The following is a 26,237-nucleotide window of genomic DNA, read 5'->3' on the forward strand; positions in this document are numbered from 1 at the left end:
TTTGGCATTGTTCTATGAGATCTAAACAAGAGACTTCTGGCAGTGAACCCTCTTTCTGCAAAGATATTGCGGAATCACTCTAATTTTTATAGCCTTCTTTACTCTTTTCTAATAGCTAAATTATTATTTCTTTCAAACTAGACTGATGAATGTCTCATTTACACACTCAGAAAGTACTGCTTGACTCAGTGATGATAATTATTCATGACAGCTTAATGGGCAAACATCTGGTGTGGTATCGTAAGTTTTTTAAATGTTTGCTGGTTTTGGATAACCACCCCATAATTTGGGGTGGAGTATCAATAGCTCTGTTTTTCAATTTAACCCTTCGTAGGGCGCAGTCAAGGATTCTCAAAATAGGGGCGCGGTGAGCCTGACAGGCACACGATGCATAAAAACTCGTGAAGTCCCTAAATCGCCTTTTTTAATTAAATCAAAAATCACCAATCATCTTGAGGATGTAGACAATTAGGGAAAAATATAAAATAAATTTTAAACATGTCTTATTATTTATTGAGGTACAGAAACCAAAATAAGTCATAAAGCGGAATTCACATATCATGGTTATGAATATAAATCAAAATAGGACATTTTATCCTCGAAACTAAATTTAAAAAGGGGTCAGACATGAAGTTGGAATGAGTGGGGACAGAAATAAGTCAGAGTCATCGTCCATCAAAGCTGATAAAGGATCGCAAGAACAAGCTGGCATAGAGTGGTTTCGCATGAGGGGAAAATTCTTTGGTTGCATTTCACACAGGAGTAGTTCGTGAGCCAATGTATCCTGTTTCCACTGTGTATCACATCTGGACCGCTTTTGGAGGTGGGAAGGGGTAGATTTTGGATGATCATCAGCCGGGAGGGATCTCTTGAGACGAATTTTTAAGGAGGTATGAACAGTGTCCGATACACAGTTCATGTGACAATTCTTTGGGAAAACTCTTCTTGAAATTCATTCAAATTGATTCCTGAGGTGAATAACCAAGGAATTGATCCCTCCCAAGTTCAACATAGTGTAGAAAACAGTCATTGGCAATCAATATGTATTTCGCTGCACGTTGTATGTGGCGCACATTTGATTAGCAGAGTCACCTCCAGTTTTTGTGAGCATTATAATACGTTATGACCTCAGGTTTTTTTTTCTCCATTACTTTTATCAATGGCGTTGGTTCTGAGCACAGAACAAACCAGGAGTATACATTTATTCTTTCATGTGACATAGTTAGCCAACACTTTTTCGTTATTGAAACCAAAAAGGCCGCAATATTGTGATCTCCCTAAAATAAAAAAAATTCTGAAATAACGATAGAAGAATTCATAGAAAAATCTAGGAAAGAGGGGTGATGGACCTGAAAGACACAGTAGAAAGGCGCGATGAGCCTGACAAACACATGATCCTCATTCATAAACGGTAAGGTACCTGACGAAAATGACTCCAACACAAGTATAAAAAAACAGTGAAGTACTTGAATATACTATCTAAAGTGAAAAATGTTGACCCTAGGTTTGTGACGTAATCGGGCGCAGTGAGCCTGTCAAATCAAAACACGTGTGATGCACTTTCTTGAAGGTAGGAACTGAACTGAACAAGGAAACAACTGGGAGGTAGGGGTCACACTCGGCACCTTTTTGGAAGAGACACCAAAAAAAACTGAATACTGGGCCTGGGTGGATGAAGAGTTGTCTCGCAAGATATTTAAGAAGCTTTTTTATCAACTTACTAATTGATAACAATAAATAAGAATTTAAGACTAGAATAAAAGTAAAATATTCATAATGGAAGCAGCAGAAAGACATAATACTCCCATTATTTAGCACTCTTGGTCCATCTCTGTTTTTTTTTGGTCATTATTTATTACTAATATATATTTGGATTAGTCATAAACTAGGGCCCTTTATTCATTAATCGCTACTTCAAATGAAGTATGCTATCCGCTGTCTTTCAATCAAAATTTGTTCATTACTTATTTAGTCACATTTTGCCCACCTCTTGTCTAACTTAATGTGGGATACAAACCTAATAAACAACTTAATGATATTAAATCATAAAATTATATATAATTTCCAAAAATAGACCCCACAAAGTTTAGAAAACAAATAAAAAACTGGAACTGAGGACAGGTCCAACTAGTTTACTTCTTGTTTTTCTGATTGATTACTGTTTTATGATTGAAGAGTATCTGCATCTGAAAAATTTAATTTAATTTTTCATTTATCAATTCAATAACATAAATAGAAAAAACACTAAAATTAATAAATAGATTACAAGAGTTTAAATTCATCAAGTCATATTATGACAAGAGATATTTATAAAAACAACAGTGAGGTTCACCAGAAATACCAGCCAGTACTTCTGCCCATATTTTTGACCTGTAGGTGTAAATGGAATGAGACCTACATCAGAGAGATTATTTTAATCTTAACCAATCAAATCCTAGAAATTCATTTAATAGTAAATCATAACAATTAAAAAAAAAAAATTGCTTTATAATTTGTTTTATTATAATCTATGAAATCATGAAGGAACTGTTCTAGGTGGTCTTTCTCGGCCTTTTACACCTGTCACTTTAACACTAGCTTTCAGTTGAGGGGTCACCAGATTTTTATTACCTTCCGACAACACATCAGTAGCTGCTGATGGTCCTGGGAAACATAAGTTAACAATTTAACATCTCATTTACTTTAGATGCTAACTAAATAATTGATTTCTATTTATTGATTATCTAGTTTTTAAAAAAAAATATACAATCAAACATAAATTACTTGATTAAAAAAGAATAAACACTGAAAAATATCATACTAAATTCACCATTTGGGTTAAATGATACAAACTCGGTATGATTAATTATTCAAAATAGATTGGACAAAGAAATATTGTAATTATAATAAAACTTTAGCTTTTAAGAAATAAATAATAAGTTGTGAAAATCAGAATTGATCGTACAAAACTTAGTAGTTACATTTATTTTAACATATAGATTAATATATACATGGTTCAATTGTTGGTAGACACTTTTCACAGAAATCACATGTTTTATTTTAAAATTTTTCTGATTTTATTTAAATATATGCCAAAAATAGTTGTTTTTTTGGTTTTATGTTTTTATTAATTTTAAAGTATAGAAAACAATTCAATAAAAATTGGTGAGTTCATATTGATACAAAGTTAAAGTGGCGAATGTATCTGCAAATATCGCTATTTTTGGCTTTATTGCATTTCAACCTGGATTCTCTTCATAATCCTTTCCCTTCCCATCCCAAAAAAAAAATAGAAAAAGAAAAAAAAAAGACAGCTCAAATATGGAATATAGCTACTTAACAATAATACTCACCAATCGTTCTCGATAGTTCTATTCTCTTCAGCTTATCATCATACAGCCACCTGAGGTGTTTACAAAAGCTGTACAATGGCAATCCTATAACGTTATAGAAGTCTCCTTCAATTTTTTCAATTAGGCTTCCCCCAAAGCCTTGAATTCCATAAGCACCTGCTTTATCACTACATGAAACAGAAATAAAGTTCAATTATAAATAAATTAGTAAAATTAAGGATTTTTCATTGAACTAAAAACTTCCATTACTTTAATTCTAAAATAAAAAATTATCAAGAGTACTGAAACAGAATTTATCTCATATATTTAGAGCCACTTTATTCATATTAATATTAATTTTAACAGCTTAAATTAAACAATATAGTCTAACTTTTTCATCAACAGATGTTAACTCTTTAATTTTAGTTAAATCATTAGAACTTCCACTGATTACATTTAAGTACTTACAGAGGTTCTTTAGTTCTTATATAACCTCGAATCACATCGTCGGCCAAATAAGCCATTTGCACATTAGTAGATTCATGAAACTTAATTGTGGCTTCCTTTGTCTTAATCACAACCCCTGTGTATACTGTATGTTGTCGACCGCTTAACCTGCAATAGAATAAAGAGAAAGATGAACATAATTAAGAGAGTAAGATGAATAATACCGATCTTGTTGATGATGCATCTAATAATTGTTGGCAAAAAATTATCAACATTTCGTTAACTCCTTTACATATGCAAAAATGACCACAGATGGGAAGAAAAATGCTCTAAGGTTTTTAAAAATAACATAAAATAGAATATTTGGTCTGCAGAATGATGGATTGACTTTGAAATTTAAATAGCTACATACTGCAGGATTGTATGACAAACATGCGGTAAATGAAATTTAACTAATTACATTGAAAAATTGAAATTACACAGAAATAGGCTTGTAATGTTCTAGGATTGGATAATGAACAAATCACTAAAAAGGAATGACCACTAAAAAGACCAAAGGATAATCAAGACCTTGAGAATAAGAAGAGAAATGGGCAAACCATGTTAAACCTGATATTATAGCTTTTAAGTTTTGCTGGTTTATTAACGGTTACATTTTATGAACAGAAAAATGTAAACAATGGTTGCTGTAGGTATCAATATCTCTGGGTTCACTAAACCTTATAATTATTATTTATTAATTTTAAAATATGTTGTTGAGATATTTTTATATCAATGGAAAAATGAAATAATCTAAAGGTGTAATCTGTAGCCATAGACAATATGTAGATCATAAAATTATGTGTAAGTTGAAACGGAAGAATACTCCAGAAAATCTGGACACTACACCACTAAATTTTAGCTTAGTATAGCTAAGCAGGTGTAATTATTACTTTATATATTAATTAGATGTTGTAAAAATAATGTTTAGTGCATAAATGAAATTAACAAAACATTAAATTCATTATTTTTTAGAACCTATTATCTATACTAAATACAAAGGTAAAGACTTTGTATGTCTGCACATGCTGATGTCAAGAACTACTAGTCTGATCTGAAAATTCTTTCTGCATCAGAATTTTTATGTGTATTACATCATTCTATCATCTACAGGAACAGAGTAGAAACCATAAACCTCAATCAATCAGGAAAACTGTAGACAATTAAGAATTATACCTTCCCATTAATGTATTATCATCAAAATTTTTTTTTTTTAAATACTTTTTATTTATTGATAGATATTACAATCTGCCACACAGTTGTGTGCAATAGGTAATAGTGATGAATGATCTCATACATACTTAAATAAAATAAAATAAATAAAGGAATGAAAAAAAACCTTTCTTAAAATATAAAAAATAGAAGAATAAACAAAATGAACTTAGTCAAACTATGTGTATGAAAAAAAAAAAAAATAAATAACAGAATGATAAAATAATATAGTCTCTAGTCACATTTACACTCTAATATACAATATTTACACAGTCGACCTGAGGATCTCTGAGTCCACTATAGAGTGGGCCCCCTCATGGGGGTTAACCCCCACGTGTGAGGGGTAGAGCAAGATCCCACCGCATCCCTATCGCCGCATCATATCAGCATAATTAAAGCACAAGAACAAACTTTTAAGCACATTGGAGTCAATTTAAGAGAAAACTATTTTTTCCACAGACAATTATTAGTTGCCTTATCTAAAACAGATTAAATCAGCATATATTACAAGAAGGAAAGAACTAAAAATAGACACTAAAGCGAACGGTTGAACACTTCACTTCAATTCAGGTTCAACCGTTCGCTTTGAACAGCCCTGATGAAGCCCTGCAAAGTGGGGCGAAACGTCGGACATTAAAATAGTTTAAAACTATTTGTTCCTTTTTCTTTTTACCGCAACCCTGACCATTTTATTATATTTAAACTATTTATATGTTATCATCATAAAAAAATCTCATCTATTAAATGAAGTAGTTAATGTTTGAATACATTAATATCTGATGTCATCACTGCCTTACAGGAATAAAGCATTTATCATCAATTTGATGTAAGATATACTAACTGTTCAAGAAACTTATAGGCCATTTTAGCATCTTCTGGTTTTCCAAAAACTTTTCCATCAAGAGAGACAACAGTGTCAGCACCTATTATTATATCTGGAGGATTTGGATCCCGACTCAATCTTTCGGATACATCAAGCACTTTTCTATAAGCTGTTTCAACAGCATAATCCCCATGTGATTGGAATTTATGTGGATCTAAATCTTCTTCAAATAAGGATGGCATGATTTCAAAATTAAGACCCTGAAAATCATAAGCATTATAGTAAAAATTACATACAATGATTAATCCCAAGCCTATATATTAATTTATAAATTATTTAACCAAACATTTTACAATTTATAAGAGAATTAAAACATTTTTATCAGAATTTAAAGTAACAGGTATTATCATTCTGACTCCCTCCTGAAGAGAACCCCCAAGGGCATTTCACTTATTCTAGAACAAGCACAGCAAGTAAATTTTAAAAAATGATCAAAAACTGTAATAATGCCAAAAAAAAATAATAAAAATAAATAAATAACCACAAGCTACTATCTTATGAAAATCAGAATTGCTGATTTCCTCTCACTCAATTTGTAGAAACAATCAATCACTTCCTTGTCAGCTAAAGCCAAGAGGGTACTAGTTGACAACTGTCTCTCTGACACGGCCAGAACATTTTCGACCATTCTAATCATTTATAACTTGACTCTAACCAATGAATCATATTTGAGCCTTATCTCAATTGAAAAGAATTTATAGGTAATTTGCTTATTTCTTTTGAGCGGGCGAAAATAAACAACTGTTTGTTAAAGTCGTAATAACAGTGTAGGTCAGAACAAACAATAAAATTACTTTCCATTATAGTGAGTACACCACCCACTATCAGGAGTGACACTTGTATACTGATACCAATAAGTGAGGTTATTTTGCATTTTAATATAGATAAAGTAATAAAAAAAAAAAATAGTAATAATAAAATAAAGTGAGAAAACATAAGATTATTTTCCTGTGATGAAGGTAAGAAAGATGTTAATGAACAATAGTATAAAAAAATTGGTTGACATGTTAAAGGAATACCTATGCATATGTAAAAAAGATTAATTAAAGAATAAGTAAACCTAATTTTTTAACTTAGATTAGAATATATCATTTTCAATTATTCTGAATAAATGATTAGATTCCAGTCCTTAAAAATATTGGATGAAGGGATGGTATGGGATGTACCATGGAATAGGATGATTTAAATTACATTGCAAAATAAACTGGAGGTAAAGGTTTAATAAAAATACTTAATGATCATTACTTTCTTTACAGTAAAATTAAAAAGTATTTGAAAAAGCAAATATTGATACATTTAAAACAGAACTTACCACAGTATGTAATATTTCACTTCTTCTAGGAGAAACACTTGCTAAAACGATTCTCTGAAAGTCAAGAGCATGCCTTATCGGTTCCAACATTTTGAAACTTGTTAAAAATGAAATAAAATAACAACTACCAGGACTAAACACTGATCAGGTGGCTCTAGAACATAAAGGCAAAAAATTGAATCGTTCAGTCAAGTTTAGTTCTAAGATTTCATGACCCAAACAACACTTGTTGGGAAATATTTACAATTATTCCGAAAAAATATATATATTTTTATTTTCAGAAATATATTTTCAAAACCCATATACTTTGATAATAATATTATATTTTTTAATAAAACAAAATTTACATTAATTAATTGATTTGCAAAAGAGGAAGCACATTGTAGTTGTCTTCTTATTATAGCTACGTACAGAAAAAAATTATAATATTATATAAAAAACTTGAAACAAAAATAATTAATTAGTAAGTGAAAATTTATCTATAGCCCTACCTAATTTTCATGACTCAATTAAAAAATCAGAATAAACTACCAGGTGTTCCTTAAAGTAGGGGTGACAGCTGGTTTATATCGTTTAAACAAAAATAACTTAGTTATAAAAACTGATTTAATTAGTAGGAAAATGGAGTTATTTATTTATTAATTCTATCTAATGGTGTATTAAAAACATTAATCAATTTCAAATTATTATTTTAGGGCTGGTTTCACACCACACTATGACATCTCATGATAAATGACGAGACCTATTTATTTTTTAAGGTTCTAAACAATTATACAGGCGTAGAGTGTGACCCTTTTTCAATAATGACCCGTTTACATAGTTGCCGTTTTCCGGTCTTGGTAGTGGTGTTACAACAGTATGATAATGCTTAACTACAACAGCGTCCTTATTACACAACATTGACAGATGGTGCGGTCAGCAGAAAAACACAAATAAACAAACGAATTATTAATCCGGAAATCTTCGATAGAGTTTCTTTCTCTTCCTAACCTTATTATTATACTCAGATTAACTATAAAAAAATTTCTTATTCTTATAAGTACTCACTAAAAAAGTTGATAGTCATAGATAAAAACAAATAACACAGGAAGGAAGTTGAATAGTGGAGGTGAAGCGGGTTTTTCAGAAATGGTGATAAACGGAAAGGTGGTGGAGGATAAGATGTTATGACCATTTTCCAATAGAAATTCCCTCTAGAGGGGAAAAATCCCTGTCGAAGTTAGTAACTTATTTTAAAACGAACTGTTGGGAATCGGTCACCTCCAGAACTTTTCGCCACCGTTTGGGACCTGCAGTACACTCATGTCAGGAAAAAATGGTTTTCTGCCATTTTGGGGTAGCTACCGTAAAGGATTACCGAATCAATTACTATCATTCTATTTTAAAGAAATTTATGAAATTCTGAAAAAAAGCATCGAAACGTACAACTAATAACGTTTGTCAGGTACGAGAGTTCACTTTCTAGCCGGATATAGTACTTACCACTGCTTCTGCATGTAGTGTTAACAATCACGACAAATCTGATAGCGTGGCAGTACTGTCGCACCTGCAAATGTCGTACAGCCATTTAGTTTCATGGCAGTGGCTGCGATAGTTGCTGCCGAGAAATAAAATTATGTCCAAATATTTGATTATTTGACAACTAACAGTATAATTTTCCAACTTTTATGCGTAAGCTCAAGCAGCACTGCTGTGACGACTGAAGGAACTGCTGTATCTGCCTAATGCGTCCCTGGAAAATACTGGCGAAGCTCTTCAGCTCTTTTGTAATTATTATAATTGGGTATCTTTATGCACGAGATCTGAGGCCTGTTTTCACTGTATTTATTCTTCAAGGAATGGAGGTTGGATCCCTCCGCTTGCATTCCGCAAGGTCGAGAGACTGGTACCCTCTGCTAATACGAGCTGCCCAAATACTTTGCTCCACGAGCAGGTAACTTGTATATACCTTCATTCTTTTATAATACCATCAAACCCACTTTTGTTAAAATAATAAGAATGTTTATATTTATGATAAATAGTGATGATAATTCATGAACGAGTGTTCTTCTTTGACTAATAGTTTGATTCGTAGTTGCTATGGGGAGGGATGACTTCAGTGAAGTTAGAGACCTTATGTTGTACGTTGGTATATCAACATCATAATAATAAAGAGTGGGCGGAGTGAATTCCAGAGATAATTTCGATTTTCATCGAAGTGTCCAAATTTATTTTTCAAACTAAAATTGGGGATAAATATAAAAATATGAATTAAATAGGATAAAATTGAAATACCGCTCAGTTGCTCTAATTTTTTTTTAAATGTTTACTACCTACCTTTATCATGATCCCAGTGCCTTTTCTGATCAATTACTACGAATTAGTCCAGTTATATGGCACACAAGGGACGAGACGGCCGTGCGGGTTGGGGCGCAGATCCCAGTGCGCTCGGTTCGGAACGTTGTGCGTTCGATTTCCACCTGGGGCAGTTAAACATTCATTTTTCGGTGGTCCCGAAGAAAGAATCTTGACACTCCGACCTTGGTTAGTATGCGGCGGGAACCTAGGTAGCCGACAGGGATTGGCAAAAAGGACCCACAGGCCCACTTGCCGGACTTGTTCCCCCCACCAAATACCAGTACCAGTTCCAGTATATGGCACACAACACTTTGTCATACTATGGATGCGTTTTATCAGGTCAGATCCGATTGTCTAAATGAAAAAAATCAGTCACTTAAGTCTATGGTCCTCAAACCGAAGAAGGGGGGGTCCCGATTCGGAAAATATTTGAAATTAGAAGGGTAAAGTGTATTTTTGGTTTTTTATTATTATCATCTTTTGTTTCGTTACTTATAACTTTTTTGAAACCTGATTATTTGATCATGAAGATCTTTGGTAACGGCTTCATCAGAGGGAGGTTTCATAACCGTTGATTTGGTAACCACTCTGTTTCAAATATTTTCTGTGGATTATGTTCACAATTAGTGATGAGGACTATAATGAAGATTGAATTATGTCAATTTTCAATTTGATATACAAACAATCTAGCAGAGTCTGTATTCATCAAATTACATCTAAAAGATTTAAGTATCAAAGGATGAATGAGGTATATTGTAGACATATTGGTGATTCCAATAGGTTTGAAGTGAGTTTTAAGATTTCCCATAAAAATATTAATAGACAGTTCAACTTTAATAGATTATTAAGTGAAAATGTTGGGGATTTCTTAGCCCGAATAAGAACTAATGTTGAAAAAGTTTTAAATCCCAAAGTTAAAAAAAAAAAATTAAATCCTGATGAAGCAGCAGAGTTATTGGAAGTGAATTTAATTCAGGATGGAGAAGTTGTTGATACTACTCAACAATGCAAAAGTGTTATCTTTGACAGTACAAATAATCTATTGTTGAATATAGTAGGTGAGACCTTTAAAGTTATTGTTAATCCTCCTTGGGTAGAGTCTCTTTCTCTTCCTCAAAGTTTGATGGTGGGGTCCTATTGTTATCCCAGTAAACTTGAAATTATTTTTGGTGATCCAGATAATTCAATCTTCGAGTGGTACAAATGTGATAGAAACAGTTCTCAATGGATTGAAATAGGTAGCTCGACTAAACTATTGTATTTATCTGAAGAATATTTACACTTTAAGTTGAAATTAAGATGTATTCCCAGTGATGGAAAGACATATGGACCTGAAGTTGAAGTTATGACAAATGCTATAATTAAAGAAGGTCCTAATAGTTGTCCTTTTATGGCGAGGCAAGCTTTTACCAAGGAATCTTTGCCAGATGGAAGGTCGTATAAAGTTATTGCAATGAGTTATACTCAATTAATTTAGTAATAAATGTTTCCTAACAGTTTTAGGGTTGTTTCTTACAATATTTTGGCAGAAGTTTATGCAGAAACAGTTACAGCTAAACAAGAACTTTTTCCTTATTGTCCTCCTTTTGCACTGAATATTGATTATAGAAAGCAGTTGTATATGCGGGAGATTATAGGTATGTATTTTATGTGTCATTCTTGTAGATCTACATTAGGCTTCATGGAACTTTTTTTTTATGATGGCTCAATGGCCTGTTTAAATGGAATTCATCCTTAATTTTTGTTATTTAACTATTGGTCCAGGTCTATGGCACTGTTGCCTAAAATGTTTTAGATAAGTTCTGAAAATTTATTAATTTATGTTTTTGGGGATGTTGATTACTAACTACGAAGTTAGTGCCCTCCAATTGTTCTGAATAACAAAAAAAAAGTAAAAAAGCTCAAAACTATTTTTTTTCGAACATCTACCAGTACTCTATTTATAAAAGCTAAATTCTTTGCATTAATTAATATTTTTTCCAGGTTATTTTTTAGGCGCAACTGCTCTTAGACTAATAGGATAACTGTAATGAGGTCTAGAAAGAGATCTGCTTAGAAAGTTCTGGAAATTTACTCCTTTTAATTTATTCACACTTAGATTAGTACAGGTTGATATTGCTATAAAAAATCAAGCTTTCATGCTATGAAAGAAAACTAAAAAATTGGTGTCAAAAACTTGAATCAGCTCTCCAAAAAACATAAATGACCAAATTTTAAGAACTTCAAAACATTCCACTGTTATCTCTTGCCCATAGTGATCCAAATACATATTCTTTTATAACAGTTAATCTGTTGTTTTTTTCCAGGTTACAATGCAGATATAATTTGTCTACAAGAAGTAGATGTACGAATTTTTAAGAATGATCTTAGTCCTGTTTTAGAAGAATTAGGTTATCAAGGAGTTCTCTCTAGAAAGAGTGGTACAGTGGCTGAAGGAGTCGCAACATTTTTTGCCAAAAGAAAGTTTAGGTAATTGAAGATCAGTATTCTGTATCAATTAGCACATGGAAGACATATACTTGCCATAGCATCTTTATCTGTATCTTGGAATGAATTGAAATAGACAGGACCTAACATATCATATCCCAAGTTCTACTCCAACATTGGTGGTGGGGGTTTTATACGCTACAAGAAAAGGTTCCATCATTGTAAGTTATAACCCAACACCATAAAGTATTCATGTGAGTTGAGGCCCTAAGATCAACTGAAAAGGATTTCTTTGATCTCTTTCACTAGCAGAAGTCAGTTAATATTTTGTGACCACTATGTGAAATAAATTTCAGCTCTCTGACTCTGATATCTCATACTAGTGGCAACTTCTAAAGTTAGAGGTTTGGGGAAAAAAAAACTTACTGAATTAGTTAACCCACCAGTACTAGAAACCACTTTCCAGGATAGACTAATACCTAAATTTCTTCAATATTGGTTATTTTATTTATTAATTTTCTTTTCATCACTATGGGAAAAAATTACCACTTCAACCCATGATGGGAGGGTCTTTGGTTCAGTGCTTTATTGAAAATTCTGTTTTTAACAATGGTAATCCAAAGAAATTATCTAGCTAGGATCCTATCTAGGTGGTGATCATCCTATTGAATATGCTCAATCACTAAGTTTTTCTCATAGTCTATTAAAGAGCCAGATTCTCGATTTGTAGGGACTGAGTGTGCTCCAATAGTCAATCCAAGACTGAAAGGACAAATAGAAAATAAATGTCCAACCACAACTGACATTAACCCTTTGTCGACAGTAGAGGAAGGCAGGTAAAATATTTTTGACAGTGTGCAAACATGCCACTGCCCTTATATTCCGGCAGTTAGCAAATGAACCCTGACTCTTAGTAGGCTGTAGGTAATGGAATTTTTGAACCTGAATCATTTTATATGGCCTACTAAGATATTAAATTGTCTATATGTAATTCTCACCGTGTTCATGAAAAAAAGAAAGTAACTATAATTGTGCATCTTATATATATTGCTCTAATTGTATGATATCTTCATATAAAAACCATTAATCGAAATATAAAATTAAGTCTGAGAAAAGTTGGTGTAATACACTTACATTTGGTCACAAGCCTTTATGAAGGTGTTACAATACTTAAAATTTTAAATATATCAGACCTATTTTTTATTCTGAATAAATCAAGCTTATTTATTATTCCTGACTCAGCACCACTATTCATTCCAATAGAGGTATTGATTTTACACAATTTGTTGATTATAGCTTACCCACAAGAATGTAGCAGACTAAATGCGAACTCAAGGGGTAGTAAGTTAAAATTAACTTCTCCGTATTCATACTTCCTACTACTTTTTAATGTAGTTAAGACAAAATGAACATTAAGTAAATGTTTTCAAAAATTTATTTATGAATTTTCTTTTATTTATTATTAATTCTTGCTTTCATTCGCATTGTTTCCAACAAATTTTTACATTTATCCTGAAATGAAAACAGGCGTAATTTATAGCTCAGGAGAATGTTTGGAGAGGGAAGAGATTTCCTCTCTATTGTATATTCCACAATAATAATAATTTCTCTGTTGAGATGTTCTTGTGGATTAGCTATAGTTTCCATTAATAAAGAATACTGGAGCAAAAGGTTTTAATATTGACATATTCTTAGAAAAATTTCTTCTATTCACCTGATTGTTTACTTGATGAACACATTGATTGTATGCATATCTTCCGTTTCAGTGCATTTTATTACAATATCTTTGTTCATAAACATATTTAGGTCAATGTTTAACACTGCGGTAGTTGCATTTTATCTGTGAGATACCTCTTCTATTTGGTTTAATTATGCTCACAAGATTGCTTAGAATATAATAGAGATTAGATAAAAGGATTAAAATATTTTAATGTTTAGTAAAAAATTAAATATTCCATGAAAAAATAAAACGAACATTTTGAAAACATACACGGGTTAAAATTGAACTATTTGTATTTATAGAATAAAGTCTAGTTTAATAGTTTGATTGCTGATAATACTTTTTTGACTTAAGAAAATTAATTAACTTAGCAGTTCACTAATAAGCACTTTTATCGGAAAAATTAAGTTCAAGTCTTGATAACGGTGAAAAAATTGTATTATTTTAATTACATGTCTTCACCAACAATTTGGGGTTGTTTCGCCAACTGCAGTATGTCCTGTTTTTATTAGCTGGTGCATATTTGTATTCATTTGTCTCATATTATACACTCAAAAACTTATGTTTTATTTTCATTATACGTTTTTCTGAAGGATTATGTATCCTTTTTATACATTAGACTAATTAATGTCACAATCCAGAGCATGCTCAACTGAAATTGATGACATGTGATCGCTGGAGTGTTAAGAGAAATAGATCTTGCTTATTAAATGGTTACACATCTCAAATAAGGTATTTTCTCTGCATTCAACAGGTTAGCTGAAGTAAAAGAACTTTCATTTGGTGACGCAGTTGATAAAGACCCTATTTTTAATGATATTTGGAATGCTATAAAGAATAATGAACCAGTTGTGAAAAATATGAAGGAAAGGTCAACGGTTTTCCATGTAAGTATTGGTTGGTTGATTAATATACATAATGGCACAGAAGATCATGATTATTACTTTCAGATGTATTTATTAGATAAATTTAATCACTATTTGAGAGGAAAAAAAATATATAAAACAATTAATACCTTATTAAAAAATTAGTTAGTAAAATAAAATAGAGAAATTAATAAAAACTTAAAATAAAGAAAATTAAATAAGTGGGAGGGAGAAATAAAAAAATAAAGTCAATATTTTTATGGAAGGTGTAATGTTAATAGTACCATAGCAGTAATGGTATCATTAGGTTCCCATAATTATTCATTATTATTCTCTTCTATTATACCTAAAAAAAAAGCGTTACTAAAAAGTATTGATTATGGGTTAGGTAAGATGGAAAAAATTGGAAATATACCAGCAAATATCATAAGATATATAATGATATACATCCAGTCTCTGGACTGGGCTCGTTGTCCACAATAATATCGATGATACCCAAAATATAAATCATCACTGAACTAAATGTAGAGGATCGGTCAAACTCAGAAGGGAGAACTGTGGTGCAGGATACCAAAACACTGCTGGGCACAATAAACTGGAGAGTAGTGGCACAGAACTGGAACACTTGGCGAAAGCTTAGCGAGGGGGCCTAAGCCCACATAGGGCTGTAGCGTCAAGAAAGAAGACGTGTTGATAAAAAAATGGTGGTTGGTTTTTGACATGCTACTAGTGTATTTAGATAAGGTCTTAAACATTCTCTTCTCAATATCACCACTTCTTAGAAACTTGCCTTAGTGTAACATAAGAGGAGCCATAAAAACAATTTGAGCATCATTTATTATTTTCCTGGAGGATAATAAAATAAACAAATAATAAAGAACATCTAATCGTACACTGTTATGACGAGTTTGATCATGAAGCATTTTCGGTCTGTCAATTTTATCATAAAAGTTACTGTCACATCCCATGCCTAAACTTGCCCTAAATATGAAATTTCAGTTTCGTACAACTTTTCGTTTTTACTGTTCACTGACATAGGGATTTAGGGAGACTGGGTTATTTCGATTCAGGTTACCTCAAAATGTATATTTCCATCGAAAACTAGATTTCGAAGGTTTGCAAAATCGCAATACTTTCCCTTATTGTATATTCCATACATAGGTAAGCAAAAGTAAAAACAAATAACTCAAACTCCTCTTTTACTCCAACAAAAACAACACAAATTAAATAACTTTTAAAAATAGTATCATGAAGCATTCTGCAACTCTATTACAATTAAATTAATGTTCTAGGCTGTGATATTAGAGAATGGAGATAAGACTTTTGTTGTTGGAAACACCCATTTATTCTTTTTCCCTTCAGCTGATCACATAAGGCTTCTCCAAGGAGGAATGGCTAGTCTGTACTTAGAAAGTATAGTGAACAATTTACAAAGTCTAGTGAGTATTTAAATACTTGTATGATTTATTTTTAATTTCAGAAATTATTGTATATGAATTATATATTTTATAATTATATTGTGTGATAATTTAATGTTTCTTGATGAATAAGAATTCAATGGTTTAAGATTTGTATTATAACATATTCTAAGTTAATTATTATTTGTAATTTATAAATAATTTCCAGATTAAATTAAATTATTATTTTTTAATTTATATTTGGGTGAGTCTGAAAGTAAATAGTGGATTTTTAACCCATTTTGGCATGGTTTAAATTTAAAATCCTTACCCCCCAGAGGACTAAAAACATTAACAGTAATCTAATTTTTACTTTTAGTAATATGTAACCATTTAAAAGAAAATTTAATTTACCCTAAAAGGTTTTAATCTTTTAAGTTCAATTGCATTTGCTTGAAAATGACTACATTTTAGCTTAAATGTAGCAGATAAATTATTATCTGTAATAAATTTAGGTTGATACCTTCCCGAGCTTATTTACAGTTCTAAAATTTTGGATGATTCTCAAACAAGAGATCTTATAATTTTGTTTTCAGAAGAATCTTATTATATCCTTTTTTTTTCACCCAATTATTTTGTTTCATTTATTGTCCTGCATCTTTATCAATACTTTGTATCTATTATATCATTGTAAATACAATTTGGTTTATCGTCATATAACAAATTATAATTTGTTGATGTAATAATTTTTAGGGAAAAGATGTATGCTTATTGTTCTGTGGTGATATGAACAGCACTCCTGATTGTGGTCTTTATTCCCTAATGACAAAGAAAATAGCACCTGCCAGTTTACCGGATTGGAAATCTGGTTAGTAGCTGAACCACTTTGTAAAACAGATTTTTATTTGGGTATATAAATAGAATGAGTCCTACAAATTAACTATCTTTCTTACTTATTTAAAAATAATTTAACATTAATGCTTTTTTTGCTATCTCAGAGTTTTCTGTTACAATAATTGGGTTTTGAATGGAAGACTTCTGCTGATTTTCTCCCAACAATTTTAGGTTTTCCTTGAAGATAACTAGGATGCTGGATAGAAGTTACTAAGTACAAACTGTAAACCGAATAAGAAGCTCAATTCTATACAGTTCTGAAATGATTTTGTTTTGAGTAACAAGAAGCGTGTGGTCGGGTGTTAGCTCATTGAATCAGAACCTGATTTGTTTACTAATCGTAGGTGACGGTGCATTACATAGCACATTCTCTGTGTATTAAGTTATGCTTCAATGTATGCTCTGGAGTGAATTTATAATCAATTATTCCTTCTCAATTTCAAAATACAAAGAACATTGTCTTTTTATTTAGTAGTCCTTTCTGATCGACTGACACATCAGGCTGATTGCAGTTTAACCTGTCTTACTTCATCTTAGAGTTTCTCCAATTTTTTTTACCATGAAAAACAAATCTTTTTGTTAAAAAATGATCACTTGGGTTTTTCTTAAGTTGTTGACAAATTTCTGCTTCAGTCTCATGGGAAATCAATCTTTATGAGAAAAACCTCTTGCTTTTCCCAAATTAGGGAGCCCACATATTGGCAGATTGAGTAACTTCAAGCTCTTGTAAATTTCTGAGTGCTGGAACCTCCAATGCACTATCTGTTTGAAAAGAACATACTCTTTTTCGAGGTAACAGGTTGTTTCAGATTTGGAAAACATTTGTTTCCAATGCTTTCATAAATAGTACAAATATTCCAAATTTGTTTACTGTTTAACATTCTTGTTAAGACATAATTGAAGGCAAGAGTCATTTTGTTATTATAGTTTAGGGATTAAGGTGACATCAACATTATTTGGTTTTGGAAAACAAATAAAGCTGACCAGTTGGTAATAATTTGATGACCTTTGTCATTTTTTATTACTCACCCCCATTATATGTATATGTTATCATGTTTTTTGTATAATCTATTAAAATGACATTATATTATTGAAAGTCACCTCTAAGTTTCATTAAAATCATTATGTTTTAATTATTTAAAACATGGTTATGCATGTTTGAATGACTTGATTGTTTGACACCTTTAATACAATAGTAATACTTGGCAAATTATTATTTCACATACTAACAATAATTTATTTTTATAATGTTAATTGAGTCAGGGTCCATATTTATCAGCAATATTGGTTCTTCTAGTTTATAAAATTAGTAATACATTATAATATATTAGTAAATAAAATATCTTTAAAATGAATTGTTCATTAGTAGCTTATAAAATGAGTATGAATATTTTTTTTTTAAATAGATAAAAGTGAAATAGTTGAAGGTTTTGATATCACTCAACCATTTGAGATGAAAAGTGCCTATGGTGAGCCAAAATTTACAAATTATACTGTTGGTTTTTCTGGGTGCTTGGATTACATTTACTTTCAATCCGATAAGTTAAAACTGCTCCAGGTACATTATTTAATTTAATTTTATATTTTAATCATTTTGCATTTATGTGTATATATTATTTATATATATAAATATATTTTTTTCAGACTGTACCTTTACCTAGTGAAGATGAAGTCAAGGTTCATACAGCACTTCCAAGTCCTTTATTTCCTTCAGACCATGTTGCTCTTATTGCAGATTTTGAATGGATTAAAAAAGAATAATTAGCCCAAGCTAATAATGTTTAAGGATTTGCATTTATGTTTTCTGTTGATGTTTTGGTCAGCATTGTGCTATAGTAGCTCAATCATGCGAATCCTGATTAACACTGTATAAACACACCTGTGCATTTTTACTGTGTACATAATTGGCAAACACTTTATTAGTAATAAATGATTTAATAACATGTCCAGTGATTATTTTTATATACCTATTTTCACACTTCAATTTCAGAATGGAGCAAAATGTACATTTCATGTGCCAAACATTTATTTTGGAAAATATCATAAGATAATTATGATATATACAATTGATAGGGGTTCTATATATAATGTTATTATACAGTTTTTGTAATTGATATAGTACATCTACAATAAACCTGTCATATGTTAATTATGAATATTTATATAATTACATCTATGTAACATTTTAAACTAAGCATGGTGTACCACACAAATATTGATTTCTATTTTGTGTTTTAATTTAAAACCTAACTATGCTTTATTTTAAGATGATACATTTGCAAAATTGAAGCCTAGCTTTGCTGAAATACAACATACTTACTTGCAAATACATTTTTCAGCTGATTTAATTTAATAAATACTAACATATCTAATTTAATAACCCATTTTATCACACTGCTCCAAAAATGGAGCAGTTATTAAATTATCTAAATATCTTATTGCAATTAGTATTTATGCTGAAATGAAGGATATATTAATTTTTGCACAGTTGATAATCAATTACAATAAATAAATACTTCACCATAATCTTCTTTATATGTTTTACAGTTCCAGTCGAAACATAAGCATTTACAACATGAGGTAAAAAAAAAAGTCATTTTTTAAAGAACATAATTAGTTTTCTTTGTACATCATTGTGGTATATAAATTAATTTTAACAAATAATTGCATTTTGTTAGATTTATGAGGAATTATATTGATTGCTCCATTATAATTCCTTTATGTATACATTAATCCCAAGAGGGTTAATGTATAAATAAAAGGTATGAGTATTTTTTTTTTTTTTAGAACATATAATGTTTAAGTAGCCAATTCTCTTAATGAATTGTCTGATGCGTTCAGATATTCATTTTATATAAAAATGTAATATAATCCTCTCATTTTAAACAAAAATAGTGCTATAGAAGATGAGCCTGATGCTCATGTTAACCATCTGTCTGACCATGAACAAGAAATTCTTTGGGGAAACTAAAAAATAATGAGCACTATAATGCTAACATAATTAAAAAGGAAGGTTGGTGAACATTTATCAGTTAATGTTAATAAATTTGAGAAAAAAAAAAATTATGTCCAAGTAACTGGTAAGTAATTCGTCAATATCAATATGAGGAGAAGATGGTTGGGGGTGCGGTCAAATTGAAACACAATTAAGTTGGTGTAATCTATTTAATTGTGCCAACGTTTCGGCTAGGGTATCTAGCCTTCTTCAGGGCTAAGAACAGAACAAGATAACAACTGCAATAAGTATAGAAAATATAAATAAATTTGTGGTTGTTATCTTGTACTGTCCTTAGCCCTGAATAAGGCTAAAAACTCTAGCCGAAACGTTGGAACAATTAAATAGGTAACATCAACTTATTTGTGTTTCAATTTGACCGCACCCCTATCCATCTTCTCCTCGTACGTCATCCACGGTCAACTATCTCTCATAATCATCAATATCAATAGTTAGAGATCAAAATAATAACAGTGTAACATTTGCATACTTAGCAGGGAGTCGCATTCACACAAACCATGAGATGGAGTTATGTCCATTAACGAGTTACGAAAAACTAAAATTTTAGCTGTTCTACCATATGTAATTGTACAATCCACCAAATGGGATAGGTTTATCGATTTCTAAATTCATAAGCTTATTTTTTTTTTTTTAACTATGATTGCAAAAAATGTGTGACTGTTCTAAAGTTCAGAAGATTGCAAAGTGAATTATGGACCAGCTGCAATTCGTTTACAGTAAATTTATTACTTACCTTATCAATAGTCATGATTTGATGAAATATAAAAAACCGAGTATTTTAGGTTGACCTAGGGTTCATAAAAACATTTAAAAAAATATTCCAAATTTTTGCTCTTAGTCTGGATGAAGGCCTAAAAGATTGGCATTGATAAATAAGTTTTCTTATTTTTCTCCTTCACTGACCCTACCCAACCATCTTCTCATATAATTTTTACAGCCAATAACTACCACATTATAATTCAATACATTTTTGATCAAAGTTTCATATTTCAAGATCAGATATTTCTAAATTCTAAGTCCAGAAAAAGTAAATTTATCCAAGAGACTTCTGTGTTCCAAATCAGAACAATCTAATAAATGACAATATGAAATCATATATTTTAAATCTGGATAATCGGAACACATTAAAGTGTTGGGATAACTATAGTTTGAATAATCACTCATTCAGATATTTCTTGAAGTTACTGTTTGTCTGGCTCAATATATTACCTAGTATATAATAGTATAGCAACTAGAGATCAGAATATTCAATCAGTATGTTATAAAATTAGTTCAGGAGTATTCTACATAAAATACTGTACTAACCCACTATTTCAAACATTTGCCCCAACACAATGTCATTGAAGTTGGCAATCACACAGTCTTAGACTTGACTGAGGACTACAAACATTACAGAATTTTAAACAATTATAAATATTTGCAAGAATGTAGCTATGTTCAATCCGTCTTCAACTATTAAATAAGAATGGTAGTGAATTATTAAATTCTTGAAAGAAATTCACATTTTCCTCTGAAAATGAAATGCTTTGTTGGCTGAAATACAATAAACCAATTTTTTTTTTTTTTAATTGAATTTTAAATTAATGTTTTTTAACCTTAAAAATAACCAACTTGAAGTTACACAAACTAAGCTTAACCAGTACATAAGTGAACTAAAACATTTTCAGAGAACCCATGAATCGATTTATAAAATTTAAGGAAAACTATTTTATAAATAAACAAGAACTTCAACACATAATGTCAATGAAAATGAGACAAACCTTTTGGTTTATAACTCACAAGTTTTATTTCTTGTTAATTAAACTATGTACTTATTCATAGTTATAATATGTAATGGTAATATGTTCGTAGATAATAGAACGAAAATAGGAATCGGCTTGGAGTAAACATAAATTTCTTCAACTTTACTCAGGTAAACAAACAATTGCAACCTACCTCTTCAATCCGCTCTATACTTCTCAATTTAACACTATAATGTTAGAAATTCACTTATTATTTTTTAAATAGTTTTTCTTTTAAATGAAATAATAGCACTGCTTCACAAGTGGTAGTATGCAAGATCGAAGAATAATACCTTTACCACTTTCATACTTCCCTCCAAGAAGTGGTAGGGGAAAAACAGGGAGGCCGTGGCTGGTCAGCCATTTGTAACCTCAGCGCTCAGTCGTGCTTGTGACGCCGGTGGTGCTGATAAGTGGCGGTAGTATGATTGTGTTCGGTTTCGTACGAAATATGTGCCTCATATAAAAGGAAGTGAAATGTTCTGGCTGCTTCTTCTATTGGGCCCTGCTGCTGGCTTCCAGGGCAAGATAACCACCCGTATATCAGAGCGCGACAGCCTACCTCATCACAATAAATGCGAGCCCATCACTGTACCATTTTGTCAACACATGCCCTACAATGACACTATTATGCCAAATATCCTCAACCATGCTAAACAAGAGGACGCGGCTCTCGAAGTACACCAGTTCTATCCGTTAGTGAAAATTAAGTGCAATTCTAATCTCCAGTTCTTCTTGTGTTCCGTATATGTCCCTGTGTGTACAATTTTGGATCGTCCAATACCCCCGTGCCGGTCGCTCTGTCTTTCAGCGAGACAAGGCTGCGAAGAGATTATGAACAAATTCGGCTTTTCGTGGCCTGAGAATCTCGATTGCGAAAAATTTCCTGAACCCCCAGATATTTGCGTAGGTGAAAACAACACCTCTAATAATGGAAGTACTCATAAAAATAAGTTTGTTCAAACACCGCCTCCGAAAGAAGAAATCCCAGAAGGTGCTGTCGACTATGGCTTTGTTTGCCCGGCGCAGTTCAAGGTTCCGAAAGGTATGGACTATCAACTCAAAGTAGGGGATAAAATAGAGAAAGACTGTGGCGCACCGTGTGATGGAATGTTTTTTTCTGAAACGCAGCGAAAATTCGCACGGATCTGGGTTGGTGTATGGGCGATCCTCTGTGCTGCTTCGTGCCTCTTCACCGTTCTTACCTTCATGATCGACACAGACAGGTTTAGATACCCCGAGAGACCTATCATTTTCCTTTCACTCTGCTATCTTATGGTCGCCTCTGCATATATTATCGGCTTCAGTTCAGGAGACAGTATAGCTTGTAGAAAACCGTTCACGACGCCCGTTGAGATACCTAGGCTACCAATGGTCCCTACTATAACTCAGGGTACAAAACATGAACCTTGCACAATACTTTTCATGGTTCTTTATTTCTTTGGTATGGCATCCTCTATTTGGTGGGTGATATTGACTCTGACATGGTTCCTTGCCGCTGGATTGAAATGGGGTCATGAAGCCATTGAAGCAAATTCACAGTATTTCCATTTAGCAGCCTGGGCTGTACCAGCTATTAAAACTATCACCATCCTTGCCATGGGCAAAGTTGAAGGTAATAAATTCACAATATCTTATTTCATTATTTATATTTTATTACATATATGTGCTTACGATTGTTTTTTTGTTTGTGATAATTGTTCATAATTACTTAAGTATATCCAGCCCCTTTCCATTTTTTCAAATTAATTTTATTCAATTTTTTTGTTGTTTATATTGAAATTAATTAGAAATATGTCAATTACATAGAAATATTAAAAAGAGTTTCTTATCTTAAATTTGTATTGAATGTATCCATGGAGATCGAGTGACTTCAACGCTTCGGGCGAACGAGATATTGTCATTGAATCACCTGTCTCATTTTCCCTGACTAATTTTGCTTTTACGTAATTTAATGCAGATTTTGTTTTCGTTGTTAATATTAAAATCCTATTTTAAAGTAGTTTATAACAGTTATATTTTAGACAATCTGGTGCCCGTTTTCCCCTTATTTTGCTTATGATATTTACGGTAAAGTTATTTAAGTATGCTATCTGTACCTCAGATAAACACTATTTATGATTGAAGATCTTCCTCAGTATGGTATTTTATATATATGTTACATATGATCAGTTATTATTTAATGCAAATATTATTTAATATTTTTCTTACTTTCTTCATACATTTATCTACTACATATTACCTATTCTACATCCAATTCTTATTGTATATACGATAAAGTATTATATTTATTTTTATATAGGGAGATGGTCAGGGTTGCGGTCAAAAGAGAAATAAAAATAGTTTACAAACTAACTAAACTATTTTTATTTCTCTTTTGACCGCAACCCTGACCATCTCCCTGTAAATCAATTTTTACGGTCAACTATACTTACATATATAGTATATTTATTTTTATTCTTACATTATATAATTACATGTATAATAAGTGTGATGTTCTATATAAAATTCTAGTTTTGTTAAATAATTATTGGGACAGAATTTTTATGTATATTACTAATATTTATCAAACTATAAATAATATATTAATTTTATGTTATAATTGGGGCAGTGTCAAATGGAACAGAATAGCCGATTTTCGTCATCTAAAAATCCTGATGCTTTTAATACAATTACGATTGTAATGATAATTACATTTACTTGACTAATATATTGTAATATTGTAATTATAAAAGAGTTTATTATATATTATCGCTCATAATATAAATGATTTAAAAAATAATGAAGTATTATTGCCATTGATAATTTAGGAAAGAGGGCTTGTTTACAGTAGCTTTCCCGTTCCATTTTTATTGAATTATTTACTTTTTTTTTTTTTACATACTTTGTTTATGATTTCCGCTTGGATGCATATTTTCTACTTTTCATATTTTAATTTGATAGTTGTCATACCGATGGTCAGCATTTCTCAATAGTATATTTATATTGTACTCTTTATAATCTATTTGGTTTTAAAAGGTAAACAATGAATAAATGTTCATAATACTTCGATGATATAGCTCAGTATTAACTACGGTTTTGTTCTGATGTTTTCGTAAATTATGGAATTAGAATATGTAATATTCATTGTATGGTTTGGTTGTTATAAAAATTTCGGGGTCATAAAATTATTTTATTAAGTATAATTTTATAAACTATGAAAAAATTCTGTATTTGTATTTATATAATATAATATTTTGATATAAACTTATTGGTATCTACAATGATGAGAACATAGTTGATCGTGTATAAATTCTACATTCTTGGGTCCGGATATTTTATGCAATACTTTATTTTCAAAAATCATGAGATGCTGTTCCTCCCTTATTGTAAGAGGGCACATTTCTCATTCGTATAGAACAGTAGTAATATAGTTTTGTAAATTATTACTTTTTTTGGGGCAGAAGGTGAGAGCTAAAATATTTTGAAATTGATAATTAACACACATTTATCCCTTTTTTTTAGTTACGGTAAATCTCAAATATTTTTATCTCCCTACTCGTTCAAATGTAGATCCTACGAACTTATATCTCTATACCATTTCAAATATATTACTATAATTATTTTAGTTTCTGCTACTAATCATATCTTTTGTTTTATCCCTAATTTATTGATTTGTTAAGTTGGAATAGTTATGATATAAACAACTGAAAAATATCTCCTAGGATAATAGCTTCAGATTAAAGATTAAAGTCCAGCCGTTTAAATGAGAATACGATTGCAGCCTATTTTATATATTCTTCACGATATTTATATATACATTTTATGTAATATGTGTGTAGCATGTATACCTCAGGAGGACTCATGACATCCATGAATGTGGTAATAACACTGAATTGGGGGAATTGAATGCGGGCGGTAAATATACTTCAGTAGAGCTTAGTAACGAACGGATTCCTGGAATGTTAATAACATTGAACCGACGAGTAAACGTCCGAGAGGTAGACTGGAGCGTAAATGGGAGGATTGCATTAAAACTAATGTGGTAGATTTAGGTTCGGACATGCGTCTTCATCTTATAGATGTGTGAAGCTAGCGATTGGGGGGTATCGGCATCGAACCTTCGAATTCGTTAAACCTTAATTATTATTATTAGTACAATGTATACATCACGGAAAAATCTAATGCCTTAGTTGTAAAGCATTTCATTAACATTTTGTATGTATTTATTTCTGTTATCAATGTTACTTGGAATTCTTATGAATTTTAAACAGTGCCTTTCTGTATAATGCTAGGTGCATGTAATGTATTTCGCTCCGGAGGCCTTGTACTTGACTCGGGTTTTGTATTGACCCAAACTGCCTATGAGAAAGATGAGGGAATTAGATCATAATTGGGTAGTATGGGATGTAGGGGCCGCCTCGAGCTATCATTCCTCCAGCATCTCGCCGGCTACAAGATGTTCGCCTCGGGCCTTGCTTGTCGATCTATCATTAAATGTGTTGTGCATGATGTCGGATTCACCTCAGTTCTTCTAAAGGCTTTGTTCATCTGCCAGGAGGCTTCTAGAGGTGATAGAAGCCGTTCCTTTGCTCAGTCCAAATTGATAGAAACTA

The 26,237-nt window shown here is 31.3% G+C and overlaps 3 protein-coding genes across 6 annotated transcripts in view; 2 read left to right on the top strand and 1 right to left on the bottom strand.

The window, feature by feature from the left end:
- LOC106688400 (dTTP/UTP pyrophosphatase) lies at positions 1 to 9,207 on the bottom strand. 4 transcript variants are annotated; one of them, XM_067046757.1, is made up of 6 exons: positions 8,687 to 9,207; positions 7,205 to 7,358; positions 5,851 to 6,092; positions 3,780 to 3,926; positions 3,333 to 3,499; positions 1 to 2,186 (listed from the first exon to the last, which is right to left on the bottom strand). In XM_067046757.1, exons 2-6 carry the CDS (start codon positions 7,292 to 7,294, stop codon positions 2,164 to 2,166), a joined length of 669 nt encoding a protein of 222 aa, XP_066902858.1. In that variant the 5' UTR covers positions 7,295 to 7,358; positions 8,687 to 9,207; the 3' UTR covers positions 1 to 2,163. The 4 variants fall into 4 exon arrangements, with proteins under 4 accessions (XP_066902858.1, XP_014288316.1, XP_014288315.1 ...); XM_014432830.2 differs by lacking the exon at positions 1 to 2,186 and adding an exon at positions 2,481 to 2,643 and having other exon boundaries at positions 8,687 to 9,206; XM_014432829.2 differs by lacking the exons at positions 1 to 2,186; positions 8,687 to 9,207 and adding exons at positions 2,481 to 2,643; positions 7,696 to 7,776.
- An 884-nt stretch (positions 9,208 to 10,091) lies between these two features.
- Positions 10,092 to 18,788, top strand: LOC106688404 (2',5'-phosphodiesterase 12). The gene is made up of 8 exons (XM_014432839.3): positions 10,092 to 10,975; positions 11,039 to 11,178; positions 11,848 to 12,010; positions 14,443 to 14,575; positions 15,847 to 15,993; positions 16,705 to 16,819; positions 18,252 to 18,403; positions 18,490 to 18,788. Exons 1-8 carry the CDS (start codon positions 10,197 to 10,199, stop codon positions 18,604 to 18,606), a joined length of 1,746 nt encoding a protein of 581 aa, XP_014288325.1. The 5' UTR covers positions 10,092 to 10,196; the 3' UTR covers positions 18,607 to 18,788.
- Positions 18,789 to 21,861: 3,073 nt separating this feature from the next.
- Positions 21,862 to 26,237, top strand: part of fz (frizzled) — a 181,744-nt gene continuing 177,368 nt past the window's right edge. The window contains exon 1 of the mRNA XM_014432833.3: positions 21,862 to 23,257. Coding sequence (XP_014288319.1) covers positions 22,120 to 23,257 — 1,138 coding nt within the window. The 5' untranslated portion in view covers positions 21,862 to 22,119. The remainder of the gene's footprint in view (positions 23,258 to 26,237) is intronic.

This window comes from Halyomorpha halys, unplaced genomic scaffold, assembly GCF_000696795.3.
Source record: "Halyomorpha halys isolate HHAL.00 unplaced genomic scaffold, Hhal_1.1 Scaffold1124.1, whole genome shotgun sequence".
NCBI classification, from domain to species: Eukaryota; Metazoa; Arthropoda; class Insecta; order Hemiptera; family Pentatomidae; genus Halyomorpha; species Halyomorpha halys.